The sequence below is a fragment of the Callorhinus ursinus genome, unplaced genomic scaffold (genome assembly GCF_003265705.2).
Source record: "Callorhinus ursinus isolate GAN/ISIS: 27379988/994484 unplaced genomic scaffold, GSC_fseal_2.0 scaffold44, whole genome shotgun sequence".
NCBI lineage: Eukaryota > Metazoa > Chordata > Mammalia > Carnivora > Otariidae > Callorhinus > Callorhinus ursinus.
Window position 1 is genome coordinate 10,445,283 of NW_027397106.1, and position 27,234 is coordinate 10,472,516.

General features: G+C 36.7%; 1 protein-coding gene across 2 annotated transcripts in view; it reads left to right on the top strand.

The window, feature by feature from the left end:
• The window catches only part of ADAMTS20 (ADAM metallopeptidase with thrombospondin type 1 motif 20), a 168,941-nt gene that overhangs the window by 17,707 nt on the left and 124,000 nt on the right, over positions 1-27,234 (top strand). For both annotated transcript variants that reach the window (XM_025883395.2, XM_073882102.1), the window contains exon 4: positions 12,788-13,044. In XM_025883395.2, the coding sequence (XP_025739180.1) occupies positions 12,788-13,044 (257 nt within the window). The remainder of the gene's footprint in view (positions 1-12,787; positions 13,045-27,234) is intronic.

Sequence of the window (27,234 nt, forward strand, 5' to 3'; positions counted from 1 at the left end):
ATGCGGGGCTCGATCCCAGGACCCTGGGATCATGACCTGAGCCGAAGGCAGACGCTTAACGACTGAGCCAGCCAGGTGCCCCAGCATGTGTCCTCTTTAATAAGTGCTTTTTGTGGCCACTGTTTTAGACCATTTATAATAGTCTGCATGATTTTTTTTTCTATTTCCCTAATTAAAGGATACACCCTTTAAATGTTAACTCCACCTTGTTAAGATTAAATCTCAGGCCTACAGTTGTCTGCTGCTCATGTTTTGTTGGGTGTCTCAGTGGCACTTGGATCCAGTACATCTAAATCTTGAAGCCACCACTCTCCTCCACCTCCTTCTCCATCTGTACCCATCCCCACCAAAGAAGCCTTTTTTTTTTTTTTTTTGGTGGTGGGGAGGTCCAAATTTATCTAAATCCAAACACCTGCCAAAATGGAAACTTAGCAAGTGTTACTTTTTGAAAAAATCCTATTATCTAGAGAAGTGTATTTGGATAACAAATTATCTGCCTCAGGCATTCACATCTCCCTTTTGCTTTGTTAACTTTTGTACACTTCAGAATATTTTCTTAAGTAGTTATTCTTCAGTCTTATTAGTAAGGTTCTCAAGTTAAATTTTGTCCCCAAAGAAAAATCCTAAATTGTGAAATCTGACACATTGAGCTTTTGAGATTGTGAATCCCCTGCAGTACAGCTGCCTAATGTGGATTAGAAAAGTGCTCTTCATGGTCCCCTTACTGATCCTCAAAGTAACTCTGAGCTACGATCGTTGTTACAGATGTGCTCTCTGAGGGGGAAAGCCTAGTAGTGGTGTGACTGTTGTTTCACCCACACAGGGTTCTTACTAGTGGGCTTATTTTGCCAGTTGCCTGCTTTGCCTGTATAATGAAATTTACATGTAGTAGTGTATTCCAAAGAGAAGAATTGATCTGCCATATGTGATACTTATTTTGTGTTAAATCTGTGACAGTGTCCCAGAGATTTAAAGTTCTATTTTGCCCGAAATCTTATATTATCTAGTATTTCTAATGAGGCGGTATTTCCCACATCGGGTGAATTATGTGAAATGGGTAAATGAGGAAGGGAATCAATATGCTTAGGAACCAGAGTCAGGTTCATTTTGAAAACCGAACATGGAAAGTAACTTGAATCCCTTACATTTTAGGTGCAGTAACAACAGTTCTTTCTAGGAAGAACTACCTGTCTGCTCTTAAGAATAAAGTTTTTCTAAATCTTTTCTTTATATAAGGATTATTTATACTATATCGTCAAACTGGAAAAATTGGGTAGAAATTCATTGTCAGTTTTGAAAGCAAGGTTTTTTCTCCTTGGTGATTTCTCTGTGCTAGCTTGAAAATGAATAGGAGAGGATTCTGAATCTTAAGGTATAAGAGAAGCTATCCTAATCATAACCCTTAATTGGAGAGTAAGATCTGCCAGTGTCTTGAATATAATTGTGTCCTAGTACTTTAAATCAATTACAATTTTATTTCCTTCCATGGTTTGTAAAATAAGAGCTTCTCATTTGCTGCTAGTTGTAGGTTTTTGTTTTTTGTTTTTTTTACTCCTGTCACCTTATTCTGGTTCATGTAATTATCAAATCTGCTGAGGAGGGACTGAGACTATGAACCCTTTGAAATATACTGTGCATTTATTCTGTTCTACCTCCATTAAGAATTTTTCCATCTTTGCTTTAAGTTGGTGCGCTTCCTGTTTTTGAAATTCCTAGGTAAGATTTCTAGTCCCTTTGCAATTTGGTAAAGTTCCTGTGAGTTTTCACTTGACAGCAATGTAAGCCTCCACTGCTGGGATTGGATACATTTCCATTTACCCTCCTAGCACTGCTTGTTCTTCAGTGATCTACCACCTTGTATGTCCTTTGGCTTGTTTCATATTTCGTCAGTTAGTCTTTATGCAATATTCCTTAATCTTTTCCTTCCATACCATCTCAAATTTATTAAAAACCAAAACCTTGCTTTACTCTAAATAGGAGTTGATTTAAATACTTAAGATGTTCATTTATACAAATAAAAATATGATTAAAAATGTGATTAGAGTCATTCATTTTTAGGTCTTTCACTAATTGTACATTCTTAGACTCTTGCTTTGTTGAAAATTGCTATTAAATTGTTTTATAATTAGCATCTTAATTATTTTTTTGTGGCTAATGTACCTGCTTACAATTTTGTAAGATTAAGAATGTGGTCTCTGGAATCCCGAGCTATGGAGTAGCTCAATTTAGGGGCTATATTGTTCTGCATGTAATTAACACTGTCTTGCATTGTTCTTAAATTTGTTATATACCTCTGCTGTCCCACCTATTTGAAGATTGTTCCTGAAGGTAAAAGGTGGAATTTTATTCCATTTTTTTTTTACATTCTTCACAGCAACTAATACTGCATTATGTATATAATAACTGCTGCACAAACAGATGATAACTTGTTAGTATCAAAATAACCTTTCTGCTCAGTCAGGTGTGTAAGACAAGGTTCATTCAGAAGATGATTTGGGGCCTCATACGAAGATGTAGATCAGATGGGGAAGTCAGAGAAGGCTAACCTGAAAAAATTACTCCTTACCTGAGGCCCAAAAGCTGAGCAGGAATTGGTCAGAAGAAAGGGAGAGGGCAAAAAGTATTCTAGATGGAAGCAATAGCATTGCAAATGCCTGGAGAGGAGACGGTGCTTGAACCACTTAGAGAACTAAAAGTAGTAAAGTGTGGGATACCAGGGGATGGCAAGATGATGTGATGCTGGAGAGGTAAGGAGGGGCAAGCCAGTGAAGGTATCTGTAAGCCTTGTTAAGGGATTTGGGCTTTAACCAACACTAATCCAGTGAGTATTGGGAGTCCTTTCCCCCAGTAGTTCAAACTAAGGTCCTGGTATAGGGTCTGATTGTTTTGTTTTTTTTTTTTTTTTTCTCCCCTGACCTGACTTGGCCTGGACCATTTGCTGTTATTGGTAGCAGAGCTGTAATCAGCCAGACCCACCCTGCTTGTGGGGTCAAGACAGTGCAACTGGAATCATAGGCTGAGTGGCGGTGCAGGTATCCAAATTGAAACTGGGGACTGTTAGAGGAATAGATGCTGGGTAGAGAAAACGAGAATGTACACCAACAGGTGAAGAATTGTGATTAGTATTGGGAAAATTGAGGTACTTTGAGCACTACAAAAGGAGATGCCCAAAACATGCAAGTACAGAATGAAGGATATTCTTGACATCAATAGATTAATAGCTAAACTTGTGCTGAGAGGTGGAATGGATATAGGACTGAGATATTAGTAACTAACAAACAGGACCAGTAACATTCTTAGTGTGAAACTGTTTCTCGGGTTTTAGGTTGATTCACTTTTCTACTGTATGCAGTAATTCCATATATATTTTAGCAAATTGGGATTATCCACTTGGCTTTTTGGGACACACATTCCTCAATTGGAAGGCCAAGGGTAATATTCAGGTTATGATTTTCAAAATCTTATCTTGCAACAGCAAATAGAAATTTCTGAATTCTCCTTAGTATATCCTCTGCTAGTCCTGGAAGCCTCAATTCATAGCATTCAGCTGGGAAGAAAATTGATGGTGTAGGGTCAATAGTCTGCCCTTTATCTCCCACCTCCTGGTGGGCTGGGAGAAGGAGAAGGAAAGCAGGAGCAGTGCAGTGGTAAGACATGTTCAGGTTTTCCCTGTTCCACGTGTATAAGTGAAGAAAAAGGCTGCTAAGGGGAGATACTTGTTGTTCTGCATTAATAACTCTGGAGGCTGAGGCCTCAACCTTGCCCCAACATGGATTTGTTTATTCATTTGTTCCTTCATTTGTAAAATATTTATTGAGTACCTCCTCCACTGAAGCTACAAAGGTGCTGGGGCTTGTTTAATATGTCCCATAACCAGCCTGTACAAGTATGGGGAGGGAGGGAGGGAGGGTGTAGGAGATGAAGTCACAGTGGTAGTGGGAGGCTAGACTGAGTAGTTAATGGGTGGATCCAGGTTGTGGGACCTGAAGACTAAACAGATGGGGGGGGACTTTAAGAAAAATTATGAATGTAAAATCTCGAGGATTCTTTTCAAGGCCTTGGAAAGGGATTTTGTAAGTGAAAGGCCAGAAGTTTAAACTTGCTTTTGGTTCATGGTGAATCCACCCCAACACATAGGACATTGTAAATCACAGTAAGGATTTTGGCTTTAATATTGGAAGGATTTTGAACAGAAGAGGGACATTGATCAGCCTACATTTCAAAGGGATCACACAAATTGTTAAATGGAGAAAAAGACCAGCAGAACAAGGGAAGAGCAAGGAGGGTTAGGAGGATACTGCAGTAATCATGCCGAGCAAAGATGAGGTCTTGGATTTAGATGTAGCCACATGCAGTATATGTTTTGATGGTCAAGCTGACAACCGAGGTGGGGGGAGAAGGTGAGTGTTGAGACTTAAGAGTGGTCAGATTATTCTAAGTAGTTTTTTAATTTTTGCCTGAGCAAATGGAAGGATAGAGTTTTACTGCGAATGGGGAAGGCTGTGGGAACTACAGGTTCAGAAGGAATATCCGGAGTTTTTTTGTTTTTGTTTTTGTTTTATATTTTGGGTTTGAGCTGCTAGTTAGATGTCCAGAGGGAGACAAGTCAAGTAGGCAACAGAAGATAAGTTGGAAGGTTAGTAAGGGGGTCTGGACTTGAAATAACAGGAATTAGAGTATCCTCCTATATTCTAAGGCTGTATGAATTCGCATAGGGAATAGACTAGAACACAGAAGAGAAAGTCTAAGAACTGAACTGTGGGGCATGCCAATGTTTAGCACTTGGGGAGGTGAGGATTAAACTAGGAAAATTTAAGAGAAGAGGCCAGGAAGATAAGTAAGAAGACAGGAATGTGTGCCCCAAAGCCATGTGAAGACTTCTCAAAAAAGGTAGGACAGATTAATTGGCTAAATGGTAGGAATTCAAAGAATATGAAAATCTGGAACCAATTATTGAATTTTGCAAAGTAGGATGATTGGTGACCTCAAATGTGCTAATTGAAGTGGGTTCAGTATTCTTGGCATGAATTAAACTTAAGTATTGTGAAGAGACTTAGATGAATTATTTTTAGGCTGCCTTTGTTGGGAACTAATCCTGTTGTGAAAACCTTCTTTAAAAAAGTCCTGTGTTTAAACTTTGGGATATAGCAATAGATAAAAAAAACCTATCTGAAAATAAGAGCTCAATCTGTCAATTTTAAATTATTTTTGTCAAAAATCCCGAAATAGTGCACTTTAAAAAGAAAAAAACTATGAAAAGCAATAGTAAATAAAACTTTATTTTGTTAAAGTTAGCAGATACTTCATAGGAACTTTAAAAATGTATCACTTTTATTCAGAAATGTGTCCCTATATGTAGATTTATTTTGGACTTCTGTTGGTCAATGCATTGTGCTACTACCATACTATATTTAAAACAAACTCTAAGGTCTGAAATGTGGTAGAAGAAGCCCTTGACTTGGTCAAGGTTGTCTTGGTTATTTACCCTTTGCATTTACATATAAATTTTAGAATCAGGTTGTTGGTTTCTGCAAAAGGAAAAAATTTTTAGATTTTATTGATCAAGAGATCAGTTTGGTGAAGTGATATCTTTATAGTGTGTCTTGTAACCCATCAATATGGTATATCTTCTATTTCCCACATAATAGTTTATATATCTTTATAAAGGTGTTGTGTATCTTTTTGTTACTGAGTATTGGGTGAGATTTTTTAAGTGGTGTGATTTTTAAAATTTCATTTTTTTCTATATAAAAATGCAGGCAATTTTTGTTTTTAATATTCAAACTTGATCATATATTCTGATAGCTTATCTGTTGATCCTTTTGGATTTGTACATAAACAATCATGTAGGCAGCTGTTTCTTTCCAATCTGTCTACCTTTTATTTCTTTTATTGCACTGGCAAGGATTTCTAGAATGAAGTTGACTAGACATGGCAATAGTGAAAATCCTTGCCTCACCACCAACTTTAGAAGGAAAGCTTTTGACATTTTCTAACCTGTGCAATGTCTGTGGAAGTTCCCCTACATTTCTAGCTTAAAAATTTTTATTATGAATGGGTGTTGAATTTTATCAAAACTATTTTCCTCTGCATATACCTCGATGATCATGTATTTTTCTCCTTTGTTCAGATAATTGATTTTTTAAAAAAGGTTTTTATTTTTTAGATTGTGCATGAGCCAGGGGGAGGGACAGAGGCAGTTGGAGCGGGAGAGAAACTCAAGCAGACTCCATGCTGAGCATGGAGCCCCACATAGGCTCAATCCCATGACCCTGAGATCATGACCTGATCTGAAACTAAGAGTCAGACACTTAACCGACTCAGCCACCCAGGTGCGCCCAGATAATTGATTTTCAAATGGCAAGTCCACTTTGTTTTTACCAGACTAGGTTTGGTAATTTCTTTAGAATTTTTGTATGTGTGGGGCGCCTGGGTGGCTCAGATGGTTAAGCGTCTGCCTTCGGCTCAGGTCATGATCCCAGGGTCCTGGGATCGAGTCCCGCATCGGGCTCCCTGCTCCTTAGGAGCCTGCTTCTCCTCTGCTTCTCTCTCTCTCTCCCTCTCTCATGAATAAATAAATAAAATCTTAAAAAAAAAATTTTTGTGTGTGTGTTCATGAGTCAATTTGGTTTGCAATTTTTCCCTTGCGTTGAAAGCAAGAAGATGGCCTGTTGAAGGGAATGAATAAAATGATGGGTATGTGAGCCGTATAAGGATGTCATCATTTTTGTTTTGCTCGCTTAATATTATAGATCTACTGACTAAACAAGCGAAGATAACTCAATAGACTTGTGGAGAGCAAGAACTGTAAATTTTTCTATCTATAGTTTTAGATTACTAATCAACCATATAGCTCATTTTACAGTTTTCCTTTGGTCTACCAAACACAGTTTAATTGCAAATGCTTAGTAAAGTACATTTTAATCTTTGGCTCTCTACTGCTTACCCATGTGATAATTCCTCATGAAAAGGAAGTAAAGACTTTAATTATTTGCAATCAGAATCTGATTCAGTATTGCTGCCCTATTTAAAGACCTGGAGACGGGAGATTGGGCTGCTCTCGCAATGAGTACAAATCCAGGGGAAACTGCACAACCATGGTCCATGCTCTTGGCTGGTACCGGCCTGTGTTCTACTGTTTGTGAAGATCATTACTGCTGCAGTAAGAGTTGGGCCCATTGCCAGGTCAGGCGACAGATACACTTTCATGTAGAGAATATCCAGACCTTTGGACCTACCCCCAAGAAGGCTGCTTTCTTGGGCTTTTCTTTCTTGGAAGAGAGCCAGAAAACTGAAGGACTAAAACTCCCTCATTGTGACCTGTTAGTCTGCAGTCTACAACTTTCTTTGCATATACATAAATGTACCTAGATGTTAGATTAACATCCTGATGTCAAGATTGACAAAAATATTCTTTTTAAAACGCAGTGATTGATTAAATTCTGAGATGTACCATAAAATACCTATTTGAAAATAAGAATTTAGTATTCTTATACAGTATTCAGTATCAATGACTTCAAAGTTTTTTTTTCCCATGTATCTCAAACCAAAATTAGTGGACTTAATAAAAGCTGAGAAAAGCAATATGAATAAGTCAATTCCATAATACAGATATTAAGTACTATTATGATTTCAGAGTTTTAATTTTTAACATTAGTCAGTGACTGGCTTTCATTAGACCTAAGTTTTTTAATGTTAAAATTACTTTGAAAAATACCATTAGTGTTTTCTTCTTAAAAACTCTTAAGCAAATATCAAAGATTAGAAGAATATTTCACATGAGAATTCTACTTTCAGTCAAAAGTTATTTCAGGAATGACAGGTCTAGGTGGAATAAATTATAATGGCCAGAGTAGCATTTGACAAGAATGAGTTGAGGTAGAAGGTTAGATTATCTTTTTGATTTTTGGGAGTTATAACTTTATTATCCAAAAAAACATTCAAGACAAACTAATAGGAAATACTCATGCTGATATTTTTAACAAGTTAGTGCTAGTGTGGAAAAATAGTATTACACCAACACTTGAATGGTGATAGAGCAAATAGAGGTTTTAATACTTACAAATGCCCACTTTAATCTAACTGCATTTTGGGAGGTATTAGAATAGTTAGTACTTAAAATGACCTCAGTGCATTTTTGGAATGATTCTACAGGCACGAGGCAGACTGTCCAATAATGTGGGAAATCTTGTAGTTCTGGAGCAACTCCTCTAAAGTTTGGACAACAGTTAAAAGGTTATGTGTTAAATCATGAGAAGTGGTGGATTGGCTGGGCAGCTCAGTCCGTTAAGGGTCTGACTCTTAGATTTCAGCTCAGGTCATGATCTCATGGTCATGAGGTTGAGCCCTGCATTGAGCTCCATGTTGAGTGTGGAGCCTGCTTGGGATTCTCTCTCCGCCTCTTCCTCTGCCCCAACCTGTGCACCCTCTCTCCCTTAAAAAAAAAAAAAAAATCATGATAAGTTGATATGGGTTAGAATTGGATTGCCATGAAGGCTCATCTGAAGGTAAGAAGATAAGATTAATAAGGTAGAATTCTGTACTATTGTCAGTTTTATTATGCTATATTCTAACTTTAGCCACACTTGCAAAAAAAAAAAAAACGCACTAGAGATTGGTGTTCAATATGAATTCTGAATAAGTGATTTTTCTTCAAAGAATGAAATGTTACATTTATTTGCATTTTCAGATGCTATTTTCAGATAAATTTAACTCCTGAGACTTTCAAACATCCTTCAAGAAGCCATAGAATAGGAGTTTGGAATATCATAATTGGCATGTATATAGTTGTCCCTTTAAATTCTTACACTTGTGTCAGTTGGCTAATTTATCTTAGTCTCACTTTGCTTAGAATTTCTGATAAGGGACAGGATTTGAAGTTGTGGAAAAAGCACTTCATAAAATACAAAGGATTACACAGTTTTTCTATACCCTTCGAGTGTAAAGGTTGGGATGCCAAAAGCTCAAAAGAGACCACCAGTGTATGTTCCTTTCCAAGAAAGATAATCCTAAAGGTTTTGAATTTATGAATGAATGTGTACCTGTATTCAACTCCTGATCTGTGTAAGGATTCTTGATTCAGCTTGTTAGGAAAACCTGTCTTCTACATCTTTGGAGTGAACTGATGGGGTGGCTTCTTGAGAATGTAGGTGAAGAAAGGGTATTTACTCTAATGCTTGACTTGTGTGCTCTTTGTCATGTCAGCTCACATAGTAGATGGAACTAGAATTTCTTGCTGGGTGTAGGATTAATGGGTGTAATTTGGGGGTTTCCAGTGTTCTTTTTCTCTTTCAGGGCCTCTAGAGTGAAAGGACAGTATTGGATCTGTCCCAAGTCTATGCACAGTAGAGCTGAATGACTTCATATTCAAATCTTGGCTCAGCTCTGATTCTGTAATTCAAGAGGCACTAGACCCCATATATTTATGAATATGACTAGCTAGTTCCTCTTTTAGTTCTGTAGGAGACATCAATTTCCGTTATGACCCTGGTTACTAAATTCTTAACATTCTACACATATTACCACATATGACCTTTAGAAGAGTCATGTGATCTGGAATTCTCATGTAATATTGAGGAAATCTGAATTCATTTCTTTGTTATGCCATTTATTTGGTGGCTACTGAAATTGCGTGTAACCTGTGTCACATGTCTGTTTTAAAATGTGCACTATAATAGAAACTGATTCAGGGATGCAATGAGGACTAGTGATGTAATGATTCTTTTATGTTTCAAGTTCTGACTGGTCATGGGCAAGTCCATATTCTGCACATTTATTGCTAGTGTGTGGGGTTCTAATTAACTGGAGAACCTCTTTGAAATAAAGCTTTATAAAATACTTTATAAGCTATGTGCTATAATTCTATAAGGGTGGTGATTTCTAAAATTGACAAATCATGGAGACTATAGATTTTCATAAGTCTTTGTATTGAATACTAATATTTTAAAAAATGTTCCAGAGTTATTTTATTACCTGTTACCTGGATAGTTGACTTTAACTTTCCTGTTTCCCACTTTCTTCACATATAAAATGAGGACTCTAACAGTACCTACCTTACAAAATTAATAATAAAGGAGATAACTTATATGAAGTATACCAGTATCTGGTACATGGTAAATTACTCCTTAAGTGCTTATTAGGTTTATTATTGTTCATAGTAGTATTAATAATACAACTCCATAGCATGGCATAATAGGACATATAATCCAGAAAAGTTTAAATCCTGAGGAAATAAGTTAGATTTCATAATATCTGATATCACTATTTCAGGGCACACACAGTTCTTTGAACTGAGAGCCCTATTGGCCATTTAACCAGTGGTTTAAATGCTGATGATCCAGAATAAGCTTCATTTGATTTTATGCTCATGTTCAAAATAGTTACATGCTTTTGGAGAAGTATAAAATTTGTTCCTGTGGTCCAATACAGAGCATTAAGTATCAGTTCTAACCTATGTAGAGACCAGAGTATTTTACTTGCTATCAGGAAAATCAAAAGCAATCTCTCCATCTTTGAATTGCTGCTATTGTACATCACAGAAGTATTCATACCCTGAATTTCTGGTCTTACAAACCTTTTGTCCCTCAGTGTGTTCCTTTCTTCCCTTTCTCTCCCAATTTTCTATCCATCCTTTTTCCTAATTTTTTTTTTCTCTCCATGAACATTTGTTGAGCACTTACAAAAGGCATAACCCATTGCCCAACAGTGTTCTTAGTGTTTAAAGAGTTTATAGCTTGTTGGTAGTGCTGGTATGACAACATTATTTAGTGGTGGGCTGTGGGGAAGGACTTGGACTTATCATCAGTGTGGATCAGTGGTAATTTCTCGAGATAAAAGGGATGCTCCTGAAAATGAATTTTGTGGATGTGAATGAAGAATGAAGAGGGGTGGGACGGGGATTGAAGTTGGTGAGGCCATTTTGGAGACTTTGTTTAATTTTGCATTAATTATTCTAATATTCTAAGGTGAGAAGGACCTAAAAGAGCTTAGAGACCTGGACACTGTTGACAATAGGAACAAAATAAGGAAAAAATTTAAAAGCGAAATGGCAAAACATTGTGACCACATACAGAGGGTAAAAGGACAGGAAGAACTCAATGGTAGTGCATGGTTTAGCGTGAGTTATGCTTATTAGGAAGTTACTACTCATAATAATAGAGCAAATCTGGGAATAAGAAAAGAAAATTCAATATTGTATAATTTGAATATGAAGTGCCGGTAGGGCGTTTATGTAGAACTATGGGTTTTTAATTACATTGTTTAACAGCAAATTTTTTAGTAGTTTATATTAGGGATTATTTTCAACAATCTCCTTGCATTCTGTGATACACTGTTCTATTAAAAGTGTTATATTTATAGATGTAATTAAATATTTTATGTTCTGGTGGGCAGATTATCCATTGTATGATCTTGATTTGGTGGGTATGGTTTGCTCTAGATTATTTTTGGGTCCTAACACACTTGCTATTAATAAAAGATGGCATATCATTTAGCATTTGACTTGGAATGTAAATAAAGACAAGTATTTCATAAAGATGACGTAATTGACAAGTGAGCTTTGAATAATGCCCAGTTGGATATTTGGAAAGGTCATTTTATCATTTGTTAACACTGCTTAATTATGAATATCAAAACATAATGAGATTAAATGTTTAGCCTATAAAAGTTATAGATGCTGTTTTTAAAAACATGGGTAACTAAAAAATTACAATAATAAAACAAATTTATTGTAATGGCTTAATGGACACGGAGATGTTAAAGAATTAAATAGTTCTACCCACCTTCTAGTCCCCCTCCAATACCGCAACGTTAAAAGTTTGAGGTGTAGGTTGCCTGGGTGGCTCAGTTGGTTAAGCGACTGCCTTCAGCTCAGGTCATGATCCCGGAGTCCCCGGATCAAGTCCCGCATCGGGCTCCCTGCTCAGCGTGGAGTCTGCTTCTCCTCTGACCCTCTCCTCTCATGCTCTCACTCTCTCTCTCAAATAAACAAAATCTTTAAAAAAAAAAAAAGTTTGAGGTGTATACTTACATACATTTTTGGCTCATTATATAAATTTTTATGGCTAAAAACTTGTGTATTCTTCAGAAGTTTCTACAAAAATAAGATCATACTATACATATTACTGACACTTAAATTTTTACTTAAAAACACATGGACATCCATATTAGACCCACAGACCTAATTCATTTTTTAATAGCTGAATAACATTTCATTATTCAGTTTTTCCTGTGTTGAGGTTGTTTGAAAAGTCATAAATTGAGTCTCTTGGGACTTTAGTTATAAAAGCCATTTATATGCAAAAGAAAAACAATGAAAACTTTCTTCCTAATATTCATACTGTATATTTCATTTTATTGTCTTACTGCTTTAGGTAGCATTACCAGAATAATACTACCTGGTAGTAGTGAGAGATGTCATATTTTAATACCTGTTAGTTTGGTATGTTACTATTTAAGAATTTAATAACAAATATCATGAATATATGAATCAGTATGAAATGCAGGACTTGGAGAGCAACCCATATGCAGCCTCTTGAACAGTCATGCTGTTTAAAAAAAAAAAAAAAAGACTTGGATTTTGATTTTTCTTAGGGCAATCTATGAAAATGAATATTACTAGTAATAGTGATCCTCGTGATACTGCTGCATAATAACACTGTTTAACTTCTTTTTATCCTTGTATTTCACATTGGAAGCAGATGTGTATGAAATTTTTGGCTATTTTATGCAATATTTTTAGTCCCATCTGACTTAATGGCTCTGCATTATATTCTTTTTTTCCCCCCAGAAAGTCAAATAAAGCAGACCACTTTACCCCTTCACAACCATAGCAACATGAATGATCTTAATGTAAAGAAGGAAATGGTTTTAGGATATCCTTCAAAAAATAAATCCTTGGAAGATGAAAGAAGTCAGTTACATTCCAGGAAAAAACGTTTCTTATCCTATCCAAGATACGTGGAAGTCATGGTTACAGCTGACGCTAAAATGGTTCATCATCATGGACAGAATCTGCAGCATTATGTACTAACTCTAATGTCAATTGTAAGTAAACTTGTCCTTTAAACTTTCTAAGATGTTTAATATTTTCTTCACAGTTAACTTAAGAATTACTTGAGCAACTTTTTAACACTTGAAAATCTCTGAAAACACTTATTAAAAATACTTGAGTTAGGGGGCTGGGGGGATGGGTTAGCCTGGTGATGGGTATTAAAGAGGGCACATTCTGCGTGGAGCACTGGGTGTTATACACAAACAATGAATCATGGGACACTACATCAAAAACTAATGATGTGATGTATGGTGATTAACATAATAAAAAATTAAAAAAAATACTTGAATTATTCTTTATCATGTGAATGCTTTCTACCCCTTAGTGAAGGGTAGCACTGATCTTTTGCCCCTTGAATCTGATTTTTAAACCCTCTTATTTCTGAACAGAAGGAAGGGGATACTATTTTGCTGTTGCTACACTTGCCAGATCAGAAATTAGAGCAAATGATACTTTGTTTTTTAAGTTTTTAATTCCAGCATAGTTAACATAGTGTTATATTAGCTTCAGGTGAATAAGTATAGTGATTCAACCATTCTATACATTATTTAGTGCTCATTGTGATAAATGTACTCTTTAATCCCCATCACCTATTTCATCCACCTCCCTCTCTGGTAACTATCAGTTCTCTATTGTTAAGGGCCTATTTCTTGGTTTCTCTCTTTTTTTTTTTTTTCCTTTGCTTGTTTGTTAAATTCCACATGGAAGTGAGACCGTTTGATATTTGTCTTTCTCTGACTTAATTTGCTTAGCATTATACTCTCTAGCTCCATCCATGTTGTTGCAAATGGCAAGGTTTCATTTCTTATGGCTGAGTAATATTCCATTTGTGTGTATGTGTGTACACACACCACCTCTTCTTTATCCATTTATGTATTAGTGGACACGGGCTATTTCCATAATTTGGCTGTTGTAAATAATGCTGCCTTAAACATAGGGGTGTGTGTATCTCTTTGAATTAGTGTTTTTGTATTTTTGGGTAAATACTCAGTGTGATTACTGGATTGTAGGGTATTTCTATTAACTTTTTGAGGAACCTCCACACTGTTTTCTATAGTGGCTACTCCAGTTTGTCTTCCCAGGAATGGTGAAAGAGGGTTCCTTTTTCTCCACATCCTCACCAACATTTGTTGTTTTTTGTGCTTTTGATTTTAGCCATTCTGGCGGGTGTGAGGTGGTATCTCATTGTAGTTTTGATTTGCATTTCCCTGATGATAGTAATGTTGAGCATCTTTTCATGTGTTGACCATTTGGATGTCTTTGGAGAAATGTCTGTTCATGTCTTCTGCCCATTTTTTAATTGGATTATTTGTTTTTAAGGTATTGAGTTGTATCAGATCTTTATATATTTTGGATACTACTCTTTATTGAATATGCCATTTGCAAATGTCTTCTCCCATTCCATAGGTTGCTTTTTAGTTTTGTTGATTGTCCTTTGCTGTGCAGAAGCTTTGTAATTTTTTTTTAGAAGCTTTGGTATTTTGATGTAGTCCCAATAGTTTTATTTCCCTTGCTTTAGGAGACATCTCTAAAAAAAACTGTTAGTATGGCTGATGCCAGAGAAATGCTGCCTGTGTTCTCTTCTAGGATTTTTATGGTTTCAGGTCTCACATTTAGGTCTTTAATCCATTTTGAGTTTATTTTTGTGCATGGTGTGATAAAGAGATCCGGTTTCATTCTTTTGCCTGTAGTTGTCTAGTTTTCCCAGCACCATTTGTTGAAGAGATTGTCTTTTTCCCATTGGATATTCTTTCCTGCTTTGCTGAAGATTAATTGACCATATGGTTGGGGATGTACTTCTGGGTTTTCTGTTCTATTGATCTACATGTCTATTTTTATGCCAGTACTGTATTATTTTAATTACTACAGCTTTGTAATATAACCTGAAGTCTGGAATTGTGATGTCTTCAGTTTTGCTTTTCTTTTTAAGATGCTTTGGTTATTCAGGGTCTTTTGTGGTTCCATACAAACTTTAGGATTGTTTGTTCTAGCTCTGTGAAAAATGCCATTGGTATTTTGATAGGGATTGCATTAAATGTGTAGATTACTTTGGATAGTATAGGAATTTTAACAATATTTGTTCTTCCAGTCCATGAGCATGGAATGCCTTGACGTTTCTTTGGATCTTCTTGATCCAAGGAATCAGTGTTTTATAGTTTTTAGAGTATAGGCCTTTCACCTCTTTGGTTAAGCTTCCTAGATATTTGGTTTTTTAGAACACCTGTAAATGGGATTATTTTCTTTTTCTGCTTCATTATTGGTGTATAAAAATGGAACAAATTTCTGTACATCGATTTTTGTATCCTGTGACTTTACTGAATTCATTTATCAGTTCTAGTAGTATTTCAGAATCTTTAGGGTTTTCTACATAGTATCACCCCCATCTGCAAATAGCGAACGTTTTACTTCTTAACAATTTGGATGCCTATTATTTTGTTTGTTGTCTAATTGCTGTGGCTAGAATTTCCAGTACTATGTTGAATAAAAGTAATAAGAGTAGACACCCTTGTTGTTTTCCTGATTTTAGAGGAAAAGCTCTGTTTTTTCCCCATTGAGTATGATTTTGACTGTGGGTTTTACTTTCCTCTTTCTTTTTTTAAAGATTTTATTTATTTGAGTGAGCACACAAACGGGGGGAGGGGCAGAGGGAGAGAGACAAGCAGACTCCCCACTGAATGGGGAGCCCAAGATGAGGCTCGATCCCAGGACCCTGAGATCATGACCTGAGCTGAAGTCAAATACTTGACCAACTGAGCCACCCAGGTGCCCCAGCCGTGGGTTTTTCATATAAGGCCTTTATTATGTTGAGGTAGGCTTTCTCTAAACCTATTTTGTTAAGGGTTTTTATCATGAATGGATGTTTTACTTTGTCAAATGCTTTTTTCTGCATCTATTCAAATGAGCATATATGGTTTTTATCCTTATTGACGTGATGTATCACATTGATTGATTTGCGAATATTGAACCATCCTTGCATCCCAGGAAAAAATCCTGCTTGATCGTGGTGAATGATTTTTTTTTTTTTTAAATGTATTGTTGGATTCAGTTTGCTAGTATTTTGTTGAGGATTTTTGCATCTATGTTCATCAGAGATACTGGCCTGTAGTTCTATTTTTGTGTGCTATCTCTATCTGGTTTTGGTATCAGGATGCTACTGGCCTCATAAAATGAATTTGGAAATTTTCCTTCTGCTTCTATTTTTTGGAATAGTTTGAGGAGAATAGATATTAACTCTTTAAATATTTGGAATTCACCTGTGAAGCCATCTGGTCCTGGACTTCTGTTTGTTGGGAGTTTTTTGATTACTGATTCAATTTCATTCCCGGTAATCAGTCTGTTCAAAGTTTCTATTCCTGCTTCAGTTTTGATAGGTTATATGTTTTTAAGGAATTCATTTCTTTAAGGTTGTCCAATTTGTTGGCATATAACTTTTTATAATCCCTTAAAACTGTATTTCTGTGGTGTTGGTGTTTCATTTGTGACATTTGTGACTTTATTTGGATCCTCTTTTGTGATGAGTCTGACTAGAGGTTTATCCATTTTGTTCTTTCAAAGAACTAGCTCCTGGTTTTACTGATCTATTTTTTTTTTTTTAATTTCTATATTTGTGCTCTAATCTTTATTTCCTTTCTTCTGCTGGTTTTGGGTTTTTTTCTTTTTCTAGCTCCTTTATGTGTAAGGTTGGGTTGTTCATTTGACAGTTTTCTTCTTACGGTAGGCCTGTATTGCTATAGACTTCCTTATTAGAACCACTTTTGCTGCATCCCAAAGATTTTGGACCATTGTTTTCATTTTCATTGGGAGAAATGACATTTTAAATTGTAAATGTATTTATGGGGATAAAAGGGTAGGTTATTACTGAGAGCTGCTTTAGCAAATTTGGAACATAAGATCACAGTAGCTGTGAGAGCTCTTGATCTGATATTAATATCTCTGTTGAGCAGGGGTGGTGGCAGTATCCCTGGAACAGAATTCTAGTCCTAGTGAAGGACCTGTACAGTATTCTATACATACACCTACTTAAATCTGTTGTCTGGGACATTTCTGGATTTAGGACTGTTTTGGAGTAATTACTAAAAGCCACCCCCCTTTTGTGCTCAGGAGTCTCCTGGTTTAGTTAATGAATTAGTCACTTATTTATATAGAGTTAGGGTATTGGAACTTATCTAATGGCTAGAAGTACCTCTATTCACATTTAGGGAATTCAGGCCCACTTTTTTTTATTTTATTATGTTAGTCACCATACAATACATCATTAGTTTTTGATGTGGTGATCCATGATCCATTGTTTTCGTATAACACCCAGTGCTCCATGCAGTATATGCCCTCCTTAATACCCATCACCACGCTAACCAATCCCCCATTCCCCCCTCCCCTCTAGAACCCTGTTTGTTTCTCAGAGTCCATAGTCTCTCATGGTTCATCTCTACCTCCAATTCCACCCCCCTTCATTTTGCCCTTCCTTCTCCTAATGTCCTCCATACTATTATGTTCCACAAATAAGTGAAAGCACATGATAATTGACTTTCTCTGCTTGACTTATTTCACTTAATATAATTTCTTCCAGTCCCATCCATGTTGATGTAAAAGTTGGGTATTCATCCTTTCTGATGGCTGAGTAATATTCCATTGTATATATGGACCACATCTTCTTTATCCATTCATCTACTGAAGGGCATCTCGGCTCTTTCCAGTTTGGCTATTGCGGACATTGCTGCTATGAACATTGGGGTGCATATGGCCCTTCTTTTCACTGCATCTGTGTCTTTGGGGTAAATACCCAGGAGTGCAATTGCTGGGTCATAGGGTAGCTCTATTTTTAAGTTTTTGAGACACCTCCATACTGTTTTCCAAAGTTGCTGTACCAACTTGCATTCCCGCCAACAGTGTAAGAGGGTTCCCCTATCTCTACAACCTCTCCAACATTTGTTGTTTCTTGCCTTGTCAATTTTTGCCATTCTAACTGATGTAAGGTGGTATCTCAATGTGGTTTCGATTTGAATTTCCCTGATGGCTAATGATGATGAACATTTTTTCATGTGTCTGTTAGCCATTTGTATGTCTTCTTTGGAGAAGTGTCTGTTCATGTCTTCTGCCCATTTTTTGACTTGATTATTTGGTTTTTGGATGTTGAGTTCAAGAAGTTCTTTGTAGATCTTGGAAATCAGCACTTTGTAATGTTCAAATGTTCAAATATCTTCTCCCATTCTGTGGGTTGCCTCTTTGTTTTGTTGACTGTTTCCTTTGCTGTGCAGAAGCTTTTTATCTTGATGAAGTCCCAAAAGTTCATTTTTGCTTTTGTTTCACTAGCTTTTGGAGATGTATCTTGAAAGAAGTTGCTGTGGCCGATGTCAAAGATTGATGCAGAAAAAGCATTTGACAAAATACAACATCCTTTCCTGATTAAAACTCTTCAGAGTATAGGTATAGAGGGAACATTCCTCAAGTTCATAAAATCCATCTATGAAAAACCCACAGCGAATATCATCCTCAATGGGGAAAAGCTGAGAGCCTTTCCCTTAAGATCAGGAACATGTCAAGGATGCCCGCTCTCGCCACTCTTGTTCAACATAGTACTAGAAGTCCTAGCAACAGCAATCAGACAACAAAAAGGAAGAAAATGTATTCAAATTGGCAAAGAAGTCAAACTCTCTCTTTTTGCAGACAACAAGATACTTTATGTGGAAAACCCAAAAGACTTCACCCCCAAATTACTAGAACTCATACAGCGATTCAGTAATGTGGCAGGATACAAAGTGTGCAGAAATCAGTTGCTTCCTTTAACAATGCAACTGTAGAAAGAGAAATTAGAGAAACGATTCCATTTACAATAGCACCAAAAACCATAAGATACCTCAGAATAAACCTAACCAAAGAGGTAAAGGATCTATACTCTAGGAACTACAGAATACTCATGAAAGAAATTGAAGAAGACACAAAAAGAAGGAAAAATATTCATGCTCATCGATAGGAAGAATAAACATTGTTAAAATGTCTATGCTACCCAGAACAATCTATACCTTCAGTGCCATCCCGATCAAAATTCCAATGACAGTTTTCAAAGTGCTAGAACGAACAATCCTAAAATTTGTACGGAATCAGAAAAGACCCCGTATCACCAAGGAAATGTTGAAAAAGAAGAACAAAGCTGGGGGCATCACGTTGCCCAATTTCAAGCTGTGTTACAAAGCTGTGATCACCAAGACAGCCTGGTACTGTCACAAAAACAGACATATAGACCAATGGAACAGAAGAGAGAACCCAGATATGGACCCTCAACTCTGTGGTCAAATAATCTTCAACAAAGCAGGAAAAAACATGCAATGGAAAAAAGACAGTCTCTTCAATAAATGATGCTGGGAAAATTGGATAGCCCCATGCAGGAGAATGAAACTCGACCATTCTCTAACACCATACACAAAGATAAACTCAAAATGGATGAAAGACCTCAATGTGAGACAGGAATCCATCAAAATTCTGGAGGAGAACATAGGCAGTAACCTCTTTGACATCGGCCACAGCAACTTCTTTCAAGATACATCTCCAAAAACTAGGGAATTCAGGCCCCCTTGATTGAACAGACTTGGCCAGGATACATCTATTGGCCATTGTAAATTTTTCTTAGCTAGAAATGCCCAGTTAAGTACGTTTTGACTTGAAGAAACTAAGACCCTGTTATTTTCCTTATATATAACATTTCACCTTAAATTCTTATATGTGCTTAAGAAATACATGGCCCCTGTTGCCTAAGCCCAGTGTCTGGTACAAAGTGGGCATCCAAAAGTTAATGAAAGATAGAATGAATAGTGATTAAAGTAATACTTTTTTTCAGAATGCATGACATCGTAGTAGACCAAAAAAACAGATGATTCAAAATGATTTCTGAAATTGTACAAAATGGACACTTGTGGCCTTGAAATTTAAAATGAAAACAACTATACATAGAAATTTGTCCTGATAACATGCTTTTACCTCTGAATCTGAAGTAATTAGATGTGTAATTATCTAGATGTATAATTATCTACATGTGGGTGTGGCATGCTCATGAGGGGATTCTAATAAGAGCACCGACACAGAGGTTGTTCGTTGATAATATAGGAAATTGAATCAATTGTATGGAACAGTATATGATAAACTTTGTAATTTTAAATGGTTAAAGGAGATATTCATTAAGAAAATTGTGGGGAAGAGGGTAGGGATACCGAAGGAAAATATTAGATTTTGTAAATGCAACAGATTGTGAAGACTGCTTAATGATGGGCAACTTTGATACCTGTGCTCTGGAAACATGGACTAGAAGGAGGAAAGGAGAACAAGAGGAATGTTCATTGAAAAAATTTTGGGATAGCTACACGCAGTTTTGGTGATAATGGCATCCTCAGAAGAGTTTTTGTTACCTGTATTTCACATAAAAATCAATATAATCACTGTTTGGAAGATACTGTGGCATAACCTGGAGATTACTGAAGTTGTCCGTGGGAGTTTTAAAGCCACAATTCATCAAGGGCAAAACAGATCTTTTGACTTCATAGAAGGTAAATGAGTTTCTCAGATTGCTTGAAACAGTAGCCCAATGTATGCACGTATCACTTTCTAGGTTCTTAGTCCCACTAGGACAGCCAGTTTCAGTTGAGGATTAGTTCATAGATCTAGTCAGCTGGTTGTGTTGAGCTCTCATTCACGAGGAGACGGACCGTCGCGGGGTTAGGAAGAGGGAAGCATTCCAAATGTAGATGGAGAGGAGGAAAAATTTAGAGTCTCTCTCTTGAGGTGGTTTGGGTTTTGTATATGTTTTCTTTCTTCTTCAGAGGTCAAATTTCAGGTGATTTATAAGTTATCTGGGTTTAATGCTTTCTCCATTCTTTTTCACTAAAAGAATGTGTGTCATTCAAAAATGAGGGTAGGGATAGAGGCAAACCAGGAAACACTCTTAACTCTAGAGAACAAATGGATGATTACTAGAAGGGAGGTGGGCTGGGGGGATGAGTGAAACTGGTGATGGGGATTACGGAGGACACTTGTGATGGGCATAGTACACTGTGTGTTAACTAACTGGAATTTTAAACAAAAAGTTAAAGAATGTTCAGATAAGGATACAGGAAAGTCAGCAGACTTTCTGCATATATATGTGTGTGTGTGTGTGTGTGTGTGTGTGTGTGTGTATGTGTGAAAAGCCATGATCACAACTATATTTGCTGATATAAACCTGCAGATATAAACCATGCAAAAAGAAACTCTGAGCAAGAGTGACAGACTCTCCTTTTTTTGCCTGGGACTTTCCTAGTTGTGATGTTAAGACTCATGTCCCTGGAAACCCTGTAGTCCTAGGCAAACTGGGACAGTTGGGCACACTTATAGAGCTGGTCAGATTTAGTTCAACTTGTTTTATCTCCACAAATGAATTCCATTTCCAAAATTGCTCTGAAGAGGTAAGAGGAATGCTGTCTCCATGTAAGTGTCCGTGGATGTTACCAACGGAGGAAGGAGCTGTTGAGATTTTGCACATTCTGTCCTCATTTTTAAGAAGGTATTAACTGCATTTATTCAAATGCACACAGGATATCGGTAATGTTCTTGGTGATAGTAATTTAGGAAAAAGACAAGAAAATGTGATTTAGACTTGAAGTATAATTGTGAACCACTTAGAGTTCAAAGTCACAAAGTTTTTGTGTGTTGGCTCCAGATAGGGGAAATAGCTGAATGCTTCAACACTGAGTAAATGGATTATATACACCATTTAGAGAGAGGATTATCTACCCTTAACCATCTTGCACAAAGTAAACATTTGTAGTGTCTTAAACTTTTTCTTTACTTTCAACAATTTAACAAAATTTCTGTATACAATGATAGAGAAATGTGTGATTTAATTCACTAGAGTGCTGTACAAATAGTGTAGTGATCTTTTATTCAAAGTGATTTCAAGGGGCACCTAGGTGACTCAGTCAATTAAGTGTCTGCCTTCAGCTCAGGTCATGATCCCAGGGTCCTGGGATCAAGCCCTGCATCAGGCTCGCTGCTCAGCGTGGAGTCTGCTTCTCCCTCTGCCCCTCCCCCTGCTCATGCTCTCTCTCTCAAATAAATAAAATCTTTTTAAAAAGTGATTTCAACATTAAAATCGGAAAGAATAGAATTGTGTATAGTGTATCTAATGAAATGAGTTTGTGTTAAGTGATCAGAGATGTTCAACTATTTTCTATACCAGAGCTTTTATCTTTAAAGAATTTGGGTCACAGTATTTGACTAAAATGGCATTTACATATAATTAAACTACCAAAGTAATTGTCATCTAGAGGAGTTACTTTCTTCAACAGACTTACTTTGATATTCAGTGACTTATTTAATAAACCTTGAAAATATTTACTAGGTCAGAGGCTTCTATACTCCATTGGGTTCACAAAGGTTTGACTTTATAATAGTCACCTTCTTACAGATTTAATAGTGTAAATTTAAGGAGCACCATGTGATCATCAGGAATTAGCCCTGTTTATTAAAATAGAGGCATTTATCAACTAAAACCCTCAATTGCATTACACTGACTTAATATCATTGCTTTCATTGATATTATAAGTCCTAGTGGTGTAACACACAGCGTGGTGAATAGTTGACATGGTGATTATTTTATGTTTGAAAATTAGAGTAGAACTGAAAAGTTCTCATCACAAGAAAAAATTATAACTGTGGTGATGGATGTTAACTTAATGTGATCATTTCACAATATCTACATATATCATATCATTGTATATCTAAAACTAATACGTCAGTTATCTCAAAAGTAGCAAAAATGATAAAAATGAAGATAGCCTCTAGGCATATCATATATGTACATTTGCTGAAGCTTTATATACAAATTTTTTCAAAATAGTTGGTTAATGGTGACAGTAACTTCATGATTTGCATGAAGTGTATTTTGCCTAGAATTTTCTTAATATTTAAACAATAGAAGGTATATCATTTCTTCTCTACCTTTTTTTTGATAAATGTGAATTACTGTTTTGTGAGACCTGTAAAGAAACATAAACCTGATATGCCAGGGGAACAAACACTTAAAGAATAAAAGATTCAATACATTTTAATTAGATCAATAAAAATTCTAAAACACGGCACTTTCCGGAGCAAGAAGGGGAAAAAAATGTTCAAGCATTTGTGTGAAATAACACCTCTCACTAGATTATGTGTATATATGTTAGCCTATTCAAGACCCTGAAGATTACTTTTTTTACCTAACTTATTTTCTTTAATTTTTTATTGTTATGTTAATCACCATACATTACATCATTAGTTTTTAATGTAGTGTTCCATGATTCATTGTTTGTGCATAATACCCGGTCCTCCATGCAGAACATGCCCTCTTTAATACCCATCACCAGGATAACCCATCCCCCCACCCCCCTCCCCTCTAGAACCCTCAGTTTGTTTTTCAGAGTCCATCATCTCTCATGGTTCATCTCCCCCTCCGATTTCCCCCCTCTTCATTCTTCCCCTCCTGCTATCTTCTTCTTCTTTTTTTTTTTTTATATTATTTTTCATACTTTGTTTCTTTGAAAAGCTCCCTGGATTATACAGTACTTGCAGACAAAGGAGCGCTCCCCATAGCACATACCCTCCCCAATGCTATCACCCAGCCACCCCATCCCTCCCACCCCCCACCACTCCAGCAACCCTCAGTTTGTTTCCTGAGATTAAGAATTCCTCATATCAGTGAGGTCATATGATACAGGTCCTTCTCTGATTGACTTATTTTGCTCAGCATAACACCCTCCAGTTCCATCCATGTCATTGCAAATGGCAAGATCTCATTCCTTTTGATGGCTGCATAATATTCCATTGTGTATATATACCACCTCTTCTTTATCCATTCATCTGTCGATGGACATCTTGGCTCTTTCCACAGTTTGGCTATTGTGGACATTGCTGCTATAAACATCGGGGTGCACGTACCCCTTCGGATCCCTACATTTTTATCTTTGGGGTAAATACCCAGTAGTGCAATTGCTGGATCGTATGGTAGCTCTATTTTCAACTGTTTGAGGAACCTCCATACTGTTTTCCAGAGTGGTTGCACCAGCTTGCATTCCCACCAACAGTAGAGGAGGGTTCCCCTTTCTCAGCATCCCCACCAGCATCTGTCGTTTCCTAACTTGTTAATTTTAGCCATTCTGACTGGTGTGAGGTGGTATCTTATTGAGGTTTTGATTTGGATTTCCCTGATGCCGAGCGATGTTGAGCACTTTTTCATGTGTCTGTTGGCCATTTGGATGTCTTCTTTGGAAAAATGTCTGCTCATGTCTTCTGCCCATTTCTTGATTGGATTATTTGTTCTTTGGGTGTTGAGTTTGATAACTTCTTTATAGATTTTGGATACTAGCCCTTTATCTGATATGTCATTTGCAAATATTTTCTCGCATTCTGTCAGTTGTCTTTTGGTTTTGTGGACTGTTTCTTTTGCTGTGCAAAAACTTTTTATCTTGATGAAGTCCCAATAGTTCATTTTTGCCCTTGCTTCCCTTGCCTTTGGTGATGTTTCTAGGAAGAAGTTGCTGCGGCTGGGGTTGAACAGGTTCCTGCCTGTGTTCTCCTTTAGGATTTTGATGGACTCCTGTCTCACATCTAGGTCTTTCAACCATTTGGAGTCTATTTTTGTGTGTGGTGTAAGGAAATGGTCCAGTTTCATTGTTCTGCATGTGGCTGTCCAATTTTCCCAACTCCATTTGTTGAAGAGACTGTCTTTTTTCCATTGGACGTTCTTTCCTGCTTTGTCGAAGACTAGTTGACTATAGAGTTGAGGGTCCATTTCTGGGCTCTCTATTCTGTTCCATTGATCTATGTGTCTGTTTTTGTGCCAGTACCATACTGTCTTGATGATGACAGCTTTGTCATAGGGCTGGAAGTCCGGAATTTTGATGCCGCCAGCTTTGCTTTTCTTTTTCAACATTCCTCTGGCTATTCGGAACCATTGTGGTTCCATACAAATTTTAGGATTATTTGTTCCATTTCTTTGAAAAAAGTGGATGGTATTTTGATGGGGATTGCATTGAACGTGTAGATTGCTCTAGGTAGCATTGACATCTTCACAATGTTCTTCCAATCCCAGAGCATGGAACGTTTTTCCATTTCTTTGTGTCTTCCTCAATTTCTTTCATGAGTATTTTATAGTTTTCTGAGTACAGATCCTTTGCCTCTTTGGTTAGATTTATTCCTAGGTATCTTATGGTTTTGGGTGCAATTGTAAATGGGATGGACTCCTTAATTTCTCTCTCTTCTGTCTTGTTGTTGGTGTATAGGAATGCCACTGATTTCTGTTTTACCTAACTTTTTTACTCAACATTTCTCTAACTGTGGAATGATTTTGTTCTTTAGAAAAAATGCCCTCTACACTCTTCCCCCAACAGCACCTGGTAAATACTAATTAAATACGCTAGGGCATTGTGACCAAGGGTGCTCGGTGCCTCAATATGGTTGCAGGTATTGAGATAAAAAGTAGATAGACCCATTTCTAGAGTTGAGAAACTTCCTTGTAACTAGTAATAGAGCTAGAACTAAAACCAGGGTCTCCTGACTATATAACAGTTCTCTGAGGCCATGGTCAAGGGACCATAGCAGGGCAACGTCATGAAACATATCAGGGTTCTGAAAGAGATTTTTGTACCAAGAGCTAATTAGAAGGGCTTAGAGTGGAATGCTGAAATTCCCTAAGATAGATACAATAGTTAGAGCTAAAGCCAATAAACTTATGAATGTATTCATGAAGAAGTAGCAAACATGGTACTCTACCATCATGGCAATCTAATATGGGGTGGTAGTTTGGGGATGAGAGAAGCACATTGTACATGCCAATTAGAAAAGCCTCTGAGTAATGAAACGGGCCTTGTCATTCATCTGCCTGCTTCACAATTCCATTTAATTGAATAGTTATACCATAAACCTTTAAATATCCAAATATAGTAGAAGGTATATATATATTGAATATGAGCACATAGATGATGGTCAGTACATACATTAGGAAATGCATACAATTAAATAGGATACCCTTAATTACTTCATGATAACCATTTTAGTGTAAAAGCAAAATATCAATCTGAGTTTGGGGCGGAGAGGTGTGTGTGAAGAATTAAGCTGAGCCCTCTGTTTTTGTATTTTTTACCTCTAAAAGAATAAGGTTTTATTATTTTTAAGTTTTCATTTAAATTCCAGTTAACATACAGTGTAATATTAGTTTCAGGTGTACAATATAGTGATTCAACACTTCTATACAACACCCGGTGCTCATTATAGCAAGAGCGCTCGTTAATCCCCCCACTCACCTCCCCTCTGGTAACCATCAGTTTATTCTCTATAGTTAAGAATTTGTTTCTTGGTTTGCCTCGTCCTACCCACCCCCTACTTTGTTTCTTAAATTTCACATTTGAGTGAAATCATATGGTATTTGTATCTGATTGATTTATTTCACTTAGCATAATCCTCTGTAGCTCCATCCATGTCATTGTAAATGGCAAGATTTCATTCTTTTGTATGGCTGAGTTATATTCTGTTGTAGATATATATGCCACGTCTTATAGAGCTGTTACAGGTGCAGTATCTGGTTCCTTCTGAAACTCAGTATTTTTAAGACTATATATTGTGTAGCTGATACTAAAATATCTGATTGTCATTGTTAGTCAACATCTTTAGGGCAATGAATAGAGAAATTAGCTATGTAGATACTTCATAGTACTTAAGCTTTCTTCTCTGTGGCATAGCTGGGAATGCATGGTTTCCTGTGACATAGAAGTCTTCACAACTGTTCATTTTTAAGGGTGAGAGAAAGAGCCTCTGTGCATACCTTTGAGGTGTATTATTTACTTTGTAATGTGACTTAGAAAAACATCCACTTTTAAACTCACTGGATCAGAGGATAACTCTGTAGTTACAAGTATGGGTATACTTTATTTTCCCTGGGAGATAAGTATTTTTTTTAAGTTACATGGAAAATACCAGTTCAGCTACAAATTTCCACAGCTCCCATTTTCAAGTTTGCAATACTGCAGTGTTAACAGACCTGCTTGAAATTGCCAACCATTTGATTGTCCCTGTTTTAACGTACTCTCAACCCCACAAGATGCCCACTTTTGCCAAAAAGTGCTACTGCCAGAGCTGAAGGCACCACCATCGGTAGACCATTGTAAATATTTGTGGCCGTGCAGCTA